This window comes from Pristis pectinata, chromosome 8, assembly GCF_009764475.1.
Source record: "Pristis pectinata isolate sPriPec2 chromosome 8, sPriPec2.1.pri, whole genome shotgun sequence".
NCBI lineage: Eukaryota > Metazoa > Chordata > Chondrichthyes > Rhinopristiformes > Pristidae > Pristis > Pristis pectinata.
This window is the reverse complement of record NC_067412.1, coordinates 78,685,733-78,695,683: the sequence shown is the minus strand read 5'-3', so window position 1 is coordinate 78,695,683 and position 9,951 is coordinate 78,685,733. Positions and strand designations below refer to the sequence as shown.

The 9,951-nt window shown below is 39.7% G+C and overlaps 1 protein-coding gene across 1 annotated transcript; it reads right to left on the bottom strand.

The window, feature by feature from the left end:
• Positions 1-893: 893 nt before the first annotated feature.
• On the bottom strand, positions 894-3,296 carry asb12a (ankyrin repeat and SOCS box-containing 12a). The gene is made up of 2 exons (XM_052021123.1): positions 2,489-3,296; positions 894-1,027 (listed from the first exon to the last, which is right to left on the bottom strand). Exons 1-2 carry the CDS (start codon positions 3,276-3,278, stop codon positions 894-896), a joined length of 924 nt encoding a protein of 307 aa, XP_051877083.1. The 5' UTR covers positions 3,279-3,296.
• Between the last annotated feature and the right edge of the window lie 6,655 nt (positions 3,297-9,951).

Here is a 9,951-nt window from a genome sequence, read left to right as displayed (position 1 = left end):
TTGGTGGTATACTCTTGCTCCTATTTTCTTGTGTTTGTAGGAGATCATCAGTAGCATTTGGGATGAGGACCATGGGGTGGTATCCAAAGGGTTGATGGTTGGTGTAGGATTTACCCCGCTGACCTCCCAGTGCTGCACAATGAAAACACAGTTGTTCTGGAAGTGGCCAAGAATTGCCGGTCCTGGATCAATGTGGACTAATTTCCATGACAACTCTGCACAGGCAATGATGTCACATGCTGTGTATCTGATGTTGAAATTACATCAAACGCACATATGCCAATCACATCATGAAGTGCCCAGTTGAATTTCCAGGTAACATGACATATTCTGGGAATTATTGTTACTACATTTCACTCTGATGAGAGGGCATTTGAACTGCATCGTGCTGAAATAAACAGTGCTGAGTGAGTGGATTTGTGTCTCTTGCATATGACATAAATTGAGCAACATTTGGCAGCACATGCTGTTTCTTTTGTAATTAATTGTTTTGTGATTTACTTCATTGCAAATGTCCACTGTTTAACAAAGGCTTACTTTTAAGCAGTTCAAGGAATAATTTTATATAATAATTTAGTACATTACATTCAAGTTAAGTTAAAACATGTTGCTGGTAAGAGATGAGTAAAACCTGAACTGCCTATAAGCATTCTGAGAGCACATAGGCAGAAAATTAACTTTGCAATATTACACACAAACCATTACTACCTATAATAATCCACCTGATTTCATAACCATTTAAAGTAAAATGCTTTACCTGTGTCTCACTCTCTTGCAGATGAGATCTGACCATTAAAGTCACATGATTGGACATGATAAAGATCAGCTTTGGCCCAATTTATCTCATCACTACAGAACACGTTACATAAATCAGTAGTGCCTTGAGTGTCAGCTCAGATTTGATGTTTTACATAGTTTTTTAGGACTGGTGGTATATCCAGCTGGTCAATGCAATGTAGTCCATTCTGTTGTTTCAGATACTTGCGGATGGTTATCCTAGCTAGTGACATCAAACATCTTGGTTGAGCTAAAATCAAAAATAGTTTAGGTCAGTGTTTTAGCTAAATAAAAGCTGCAATTTTACAATTACTTTTACAATTCAAACCACGGTTGTTGAACATAATGTTTTCAGTTTTCTCTCTTCTGTACCCGGGTGCAAGTCTGACCTGAGTTGGAGCACTTTGGGTTATTGGTGTTGAGTTTTGGCCTAAAGTTAGGATGAGAATCCTCAGCAGTGGTATCCTCCTGCCTTGAAGATTCGCTGGGGACCTTTTAAAAGGCACTAAGTACAATTTTTTTCCTCCCTTGATACCTGGTCTCTCAGGGTTTTTCAGTCCGAGGAGAAACCAGACATAAGCATTTCTTCTCATCTTCAGGGTATCCCAGAAATCCCTGGATGCTGTGAGCTTCTAACCCTTTCTCACTCACTTATGCATGCCATCTGCATCTACAGACACATAGGAGATTAAAGCTTCCCTTCTTTACATTTTCTGTGAGGAATAGAAATTAACCCAAAAATATATTTGTTTTCATATACATCAGAAGAACATAGTAGGCACAGTAGTAGGGGCCCCTCAAGCCCCTTAAGTTGACCCCTCAAGCCTTCCCTGCCTTTCAATATGATTAAGCTATTCTGTCCCAGGCCTCATCTCCTCTTCCGTGCTCGTTCACCATAGCCCTCAATTTCACCTTTCAATTATTTATTTACCCCAACTGATTTAGTTTCCACAACTGTCCATGGGAGAGTATTCTAGAGATCCACACCCTCTGTGAGAAGAAGGTCCTTTGCATTGTCAGTTTTAAATGACTGCCCCCTAACCTTGTAACAATGTCGCCTCATTCAAATTTTAAAAATTTACTATTTAGAAAGATAGTTTTATTTTTCTTACTGAGCTCCAAATTGGACAACTTCACAGTTCTTCACCATAACCTTAATTTGCCACAGTTTTGCCCACACAGACTTAATCTATGTTCTCCTGCAACTTTCTGTTCCCATCTCTAATAATTACTGTGCCACCAAAATTAACAGAAGAGATTTTGTTTTGTTTTTTCTCCCCTGTCGTTACAGTGAGCTCGCACATCTCCAATAATCAATAATCAGTATCAAGTGAAAATGCTGCTTTTTTAAATTCTAAAATTTCTTTACAAACAAAATTAAGTTTTCAGGATGTCATTGTGAGATATGAACACACATTCTCTGGATCTTATTATCCTGGTTTGCTAAAAGCATTACACCTTTTTTAGTGGCTTCACTTCAACTGATACTGCAACCATAAAATTACTTTTTTATAAGCCAATTCTTGCATTGTATGACAAATAAACTAATGACTAAATCAATGAATAATAGAATTCTGTAAGCCATTTCAAATAGGAGAGTAAAGGGACAGAGCTCTTCTCCATAAATTAAACAATATACACTATTTAAAGGACAGATTTGGTTTTAAATAATCAGGTTGACATAATGGAAATAATATATCTTTTTACTTACCTCTGGCTCTGTTTAAGAGTTTAAATACTTCATTTTGGTTTATGTTTTTATTTGTAGTGAGATCTGGTAAATAAACATTTGCTCCAAAGTCTATAAGCAGTTGGACATATTCGGTCCCACAGCCATATCTGAAACACATCTCCAGCGCAGTCTTTCGCGGCTTAATTCGTGTCAGCAGTCTCTCCTCGGTGCAGTTAAAATCTGGATTGGCTCCATACAAAAGAAGAAGGCGAAAGCAGTCGAAGTGTCCATACACCAGAGAGAGGTAGAGAGGACCACTACATGCACAGGGATTGGAGGCCCAGTCCGGTGCTTTGGAACGGACATTGACTTCTGCTCCATGTTCCAACAGTTCCTTCAAAATCTCCACTTCCCCTTCTCTGGCAGCAACCAGAATAGGTGAGCTGTTGTTATATATACTACCGTTGGGATTAGCTCCAGCCCTAAGCAAGGCCTGGACACAATCCAAATGCCTGCCACTAACAGCAGTGAACAAAGGAGTTTGTGCCTTCACATCCAAACTATCCACCTCAGCACCATGATCTAGGAGAATCTCTAGACATTTTAGGTGACCTCTCATGGCTGCTAAACGAAGAGGGGTTCCTGGAACACCCCAGCCACTCCGGCTATTAATAAATCTCACATACCTCTCTTGGGATAAAAGTTCAGCTAACAGTTTGTCATCATCGTTAGAGACTGCTTGATTCAGCTGACTTATTTCCCCATTGTCACCTTCTTCATCTTTCGGCTGCAGCATAGAAAATATCTTGGTGATGTCCACCAGGCTCATTTTCACAGGCCACGTAACCTCCAGTTCCATGTCAATAAAATCTCTTCTACTTAGTTTCACACACATCCAGACATAGTTCTTTCCCGTCACTCCTTAAATTTTCCTCTGCGTTAATATAATCACCGATGTAAGGAAACAACAGAAAGGAGTTTGGTGCCAAAATGCACTATCAATTCTCCAGTGATCAGGTAATGTACAAGAAGATCTTCCAAAATATTCTTCTGTGACCAAAATTGTTAAATTGATCCAAGCAGCTAGTGGCTGTGGCCAATAACCTACACAAATACCACAGCAAATGTTTCGGAGTGTAGATCTACAGGGGAGGCTAAATTTAGCCTTCTTGTCCTTCCTTACTTGGTCAGACCTACCAGTGTGAGTAAATATAGATAGGTGACAATATGTGTGTGCCTGTCTACTTGATTGAAAGCAGGAGAGGGACATATGAGAGGGTTAATTGAAATAAGAAGGAATATTCAAATATAACTACAAACATTGTTGCCATTAAAATATGTTTAGTAAATTACAAGCAGAAAGTTAGCATTACTTTCTGAAATAAAATAAATTGTCCACTTCTGGATGGTGATGCAACTGTAATGGTGTAATTGGACTGTCAGGACCCAACCTAACTGTGCAATGTAGAAGTATGAAGATTCCTGGGAAACGCCTTATCACACTCCTTCAGCTTGATAAAACATTGCACGTAACATTGGTGTGGTAACAGGCCACATTTAAGATGTGTTTAGTTGTAGTTCCTGGATAATTTGTAATAGTATTTTTAGTAATTAGTGACTTTCTCACATATGTAGAACTCTCTGCTGGGCTTTAGTGAAATTCCCAGCATAAAAACTGACGCTACCCGATGCTAGCTACCTGCTTCAGATGAATTCCACACTATAGCTATAGCATGAATTTGAACATAATGAGAGCAAAGGTAATGTCTTAATTTAAACTTCATGACTGTCCACTTAACAACATTCAATTGTAGTAAAATAACAGAATTTCAAAACTTGTCCTGAATCCATGACCTAATTATGCAGTGGTAGTATTGATTGCCAAGAATGCCTGAGCCCTAATGTATATGTTAGCTTGGCAGCCAAAATTAATATTGATTGGGCACAAGGTTATTTTTAACTCAAAAGCGGAACTATATCAAGGATTCAACAGACTGAGCAGTGATTGGGAGGTCTGCTTCTTTCAATTGTTTTCCTGTTGTTAAAGGTAAACTTGCTGCTGCAACACCTGATTATTTTTACATCTGATATTTGACCTCCTTGATAGTTATTTAAAGGTGCACTGGATCCATTCTTAGTGACTGCACAACTCATAGGAGAGCCCATTACATTTAGACATGATATTTCCAAGCCTACATCTCTTTATCTTCAGATCCTGAGGAAAGAAAGAAGAATTTGTCAGCACATAACACCCTTCATGGCCACAGAACATTCCAAAATTAGGTACTTTTCAAGTGGCTGCCATGGGAAGCTTGGCAGCTAATTTTGACACAGCAAGTACCAACAAACAGCAATGTGATAATGACTAAATAATATGTTTTGTTTAGTTGTTTGTTGAAGGTTAAATATTGACTGAGGCACTGGGATTAACTCCGCAGTTCTTGTTCAGGATAGAGCAATAGTTTATTTCACATCCAGCTGAAGGTTCAAACTGCGCCTTAGTTCAATGTCTCATCAAAAGGCAACACCTTAATTAGATCTTCACTTGCAGAATACTGAAGTGTCATCCTAGATTTGGTGTTCAGGTCTATGAAGTTAGGAAGACTTGTATTTAAAAAGCACCTTTCACAGCTCTCTCAGGACATGTCAGCAGAAGTATTTCTAAAGTGTAATGACTATTGTAATGCAAAAAATGTGGCAGCCAATTTATCCACAGCAAATTCCCACAAACACCAATGTGATGGTGACCAGATAATCTACTTTAACAAGGAAAGTAGGGAATATTACCCACCTAGTCTGAACAGCAACACAGTAACCATCTGAACAACCATGCATGTTAATGCACATTTCCCTGTCAACTCTCATTTCCCCACATTTTCCCCATTTCTACAAAGGATCATGATAATCCGGGTTGACCATTTGATATGTTGCAACAAAATGGAAGAGAATCAACATGTCTGTATGTTTACAATGATCAGAAGATGACAAAGCTCTGTGCTATTGTGATGTACCATGTTAACAACAAGAAACATTAACAAAGTTTGACAAAATATTACTAACATGATGCAACAACATCTAATTTCATGAATTTGAGACCAGTTCCGTAATTGGGACATTTTTCATTTTACTGTTAGAAAATAACAAATCCAGAGCAACATTAATGGGATTTGTGCTTCCAGGTTTGGTAATACATTCTGCACATCTCCATCCATACAATGCTAACAAATACAAGAAACGCTCTTGGCCTTCTCATCCAAGGGGTCGTTCTTTGCTAGAGAGAGGACCACCTGAGTAGCGTCTCCAGGAATTGATTGCTACACTACTGAGTAATTTTCGTTCCATTGATTGTAAAGCTTTAAGAGCAAGCGGTAGCCTTTAAAAGCTGCTGCTGTTAATAATTTTGATCCATAAACCTGGCAGTTCTGTATTATGAAAATGAGGTAATTTACAGGGCACTGTCCTTGACTGTCAAAATGTGTTAATTTATAGGGCCATTTCAGGGTCAGAGACAGGAGACATTTGTATATGTTGCCTAGGTAGACACTTCAGTCAATCACATAAGAACCTGTGCAACACCAGTTATGGCTTATCATGGATCTGAAGCTGACTTTGGGATAGATGGCAGCTGAGGCTGATTTGGACTGTGGTCAGCATGGTGATATCCTTAGGACAGGGTTGTCTGATGGTTTCATGTGAGATCTACACCCCAGCCAGGGGAAAGCCAATGAAGGAGAATTCATGGAATCACAGAGCATAGAAATGACAGGCCCTTTCGGCCTACCTTGTCCATGCCAATCATGATGCCTTTGTAGCTAACACCATTTGCTCACATTATGCACATGTTCTTCTACGTCTTTTCTATCCAAGTATCTGTCCACACACCCTTTAAACATTGTATCTACCTCCACCCCCTCCTCTGGCAGCTCATTCCAGATATTCACTACCCTCGGTGGAAAACTTAGCCCTCAGATCTGATCCAGGAGCAGCCATTCTAGCAGCACCAAGCTTAGACTCCATAATCAGCCTTTAACCCAGTTTATTGAGCAAGATCTTTTTATTAATTTCAATACGGATTGTTCAGGTTCAGAAACTGTGATTGTGCTACCTCTTCCTATTTTTTTCAGGATCAGCTGCATAATGAAGTCTTATATAGTGAGTTCAAGAAAATTCAAGTACTTTTTTCCAAAATAAAATAACATCAGAATTAGAATTAATTTTATCATCACTGACATATGATGTAAAATTTGTTGTTTTGCAGCTGCAGTACAGTGCAAGACATAAAGACATAAAAATTACTGTAAGTTACAAAAATAAATAGTGCAAATAAATAATATGACATGGGCATCCTGCCTGTCATTTTATTTCAACTCTGAAAGCTCTCCAGCTGTCTCACTGTGAGGAAAAGGAGTCAGCTGCTGTGGACTGCCAACAATGGGCCACAGATGAGTGACATGGGTATGTTTGTACAAGTTGCTGAGGATCAGACAATAATCAGTATTACTTGTTTCAGAGCCCCAATCCGATGAACCAATTGTCAATTTTATCTTTCTAAGATTATCCACTGCTATTTGACACATACTTGAGCTAATGTGGCAGTGTGAATTACAGGCTGCAAGATCAAAGTATCAGTTGAACTGGGATTTATGTTCTTACCTCCAGAAATCTGCACGTGTTCTTATGAACTCTCACAGAATTCCAGCATTAAGCCAGTAATCTTTTTTTTGTTTTCATAGCCAAATACTCCATAAGCAACAGAGACAGACACTTCTGGATGAAGAGTAAAGATTTGAATCATGGCCTATGGAATGTGTACAATGTAGTGCCACTAACTGCATCCATTATAGGCGAAATGAAGGCACAAATACTATGAGCCAAATGGCATCCTTCATGACTGTGTGGCTAGGCACAGCTCAAACGCTATCTATAAATTCGCCAATGACACCACTGTTGTTGGCAGGATCTCAGATGGCAATGAGGAGGCGTACAGGAGTGAGATAGATTTGTTGGTTGAGTGGTATCGCAACAACAAGCTCGCACTCAATGTCAGCAAGGCCAAGGAATTGATTGTGGCCTTCAGGGAGGGGAAGTTGAGAGAACACACACCAGTCTTCATTGAGGGGTCAGCGGTGGAAAGGGTGAGAAGCTTCAAGTTCCTGGGTGTCAACATCTCAGAGGATCTATCTTGGGCCCAACACATTGATGCAATCACAAAGAAGGCACGCCAGCAGCTCTACTTCGTTAGTTTGAGGAGATTTGGTATGTCACCAAAGACTCTTGCAAATTTCTACAGATATACAGTGGAGAGCTTTCTGACTGGTTGCATCACCACCTGGTATGGAGGCTCCAATGTGCAGGATTGAAAGAGGGTTGTAGACACAGCCAGCTCCACCATGGGCACAACCCTCCCCGCCATCGAAGACATCTTCAAGAGGCGATGCCTCAGGAAGGCGGCATCTGTCATTAAGGACCCTCACCACCCAGAACATGCCCTTTTCACGTTACTACCATTGGGGAGGAGGCACAGGAGCCTGAAGACCCACACTCAACATTTCAGGAACAGCTTCTTCCCCTCTGCCATCAGATTTCTGAACAGTCCATGATCCCATGAGCACTACCTCATTATCTCCTTTTGCACTATTTATTTATTTTTGTAACTTATAGTAATTTTTTATGTCTTGCATTGTACTGCTGCCACAAAACAACAAAATTTCACAACATATGTCAGTGATAATAAACTTGATTCTGATCCTTCTGCACTGGAAATTTCTGATTCTTCTGTCAGTAAGGACAGGAATATATCCTGGAAAAGGAGAAAGTAATCTCAGATATTGACATGGAGTTCCTGGTCTACTTTTTACACTAGTAACTGTTCCTGTTAAATTAAGTCTGATTAATTCACGTAAGTAAATAATTAAGACTGATGTATTAAAGTCCTTTGTAACTATCTACAATTAAGGTCTTCTTATGGATGTTTTTCTCCTGTCGTGAAAATAACCTAATAACAGTGATGCTTCAAAAGCTTTTTCCCTTCATCAAGTGATGGGACTTGAGCACTTCCAGTTCAAGCTTTTTCTCAAGTCATTTTGCTTGAATCAAAGCCACACAGTGAGACATTAAGATTCAAGCTTTGCCTTGCTTTGAAGTTATGAGTTACTTTGTTGCAACAAGACTGATTTTTTTTTAAGTTCATTGTTTTCAGGAGTGGGCACTGCTGGCAAGGATAGCTGCAATTGTTCATCCTTAACTGCTCTTGGGAAGGTGATGGGTGAGCCACTTTCTTGAAATGCTGCAGTCCTTCTGTTGAAGGTACTGCCACAGTGTTGTTGGGTAGGAAGTTACAGGATTTAGACTCAGTTACAATGAAGGAACTGTCATGGTGCCCTAACAGTGTGATGATGCCCAAGTGGGTTTGGTATTGGGATCGTGCGGAGTCTCTTGTGTATTCTTTGAGCTGCTCCTTTGACTTGTCTTATGGATGGTAAAGAGACTTTGGGGTGTCATGAGGATGAGTCATTTGTTGTAGAATACTCAATCTGTTCTTGTAGTAACAGTACTTACGTGGTTGGTCCAGATGAATTTCTGGCCAATGGTGATCCCCAGGATGATGGTAGAGGATTTGGCAATGGTAATGGTAGATAGTTATACATGCCACCCCTACGTTACTGAGAGAGGGGATGTGGTTACGTTCCCAGAAAATGATCTGTATCATGATCTTCCATAACTCAAGGTTGTTGTCATCTGCACAGGCATCAAAAAATGCAAGCTGCAAAAAATTTTCTTTTCACTAAATTCTGTGAGTTTTCCATAATGCAGGGGTTGCCTGTACTCTCTTGTATAAGCTGATCATTATTTGGCACTTCTATAGCATGAATGTTATTTGCCACTAATCAGTCTATACCTGAATGTTGCCTAGATCTTATTGCATGAATACATGAACTGCTTCATTTCTTGAGGAATTGATAATGGAATTGAACATGGTGAAATAATCAGCAAATATCACCACTTTTGCGTTTATCATGGAAACAAGGTTATTTATGAAGTAGCTGAAGATGGTTGGGCCAAGGGCATTCCTGCATCATTGTCCTGGGGTGGGAATGATTGACTTGCATCAAACACAACTATCTTTCTTTTTGCAAGGTATGATACTGACTGTTGGAGTTGTTTTCCTCAATGCCTATTGACTTCAGCTTTACAACCACTTCTTGATGCCAGGGACAGTTGTTCCCATCTCATCTCCAGAACTCAGCTCTTTGGTCCATGTTTAAATCAATGTTGTGACAAAGCCAGTGATCCTGGCAAAATCAGTGCTGCTAGCTGACACTTTCAACAAGATTCTCCATCAACCTTATTGATAAGCTAAGTGGAAGGTAATAGGCTGGATTTGTCCTGTGTTTTGTGGACTGGTAAAACCTGGACAATTTCTACATTGTTGGGTTGATACTGTATTGCAGTTGTAGTGAAACAACTTACCTAGTTTTGGCCTCTCATCTTCAGTTCTATAG

Excerpts from the sequence above, each read along its gene's own strand:
- asb12a (XM_052021123.1), bottom strand. The coding sequence starts at position 3,278 with ATGAGCCTGGTGGACATCACCAAGATATTTTCTATGCTGCAGCCGAAA. Across the intron at positions 1,028-2,488 it reads ACTCTTAAACAGAGCCAGAG|CTCAACCAAGATGTTTGATG; the intron begins GTAAGTAAAAAG and ends TTTTGATTTTAG.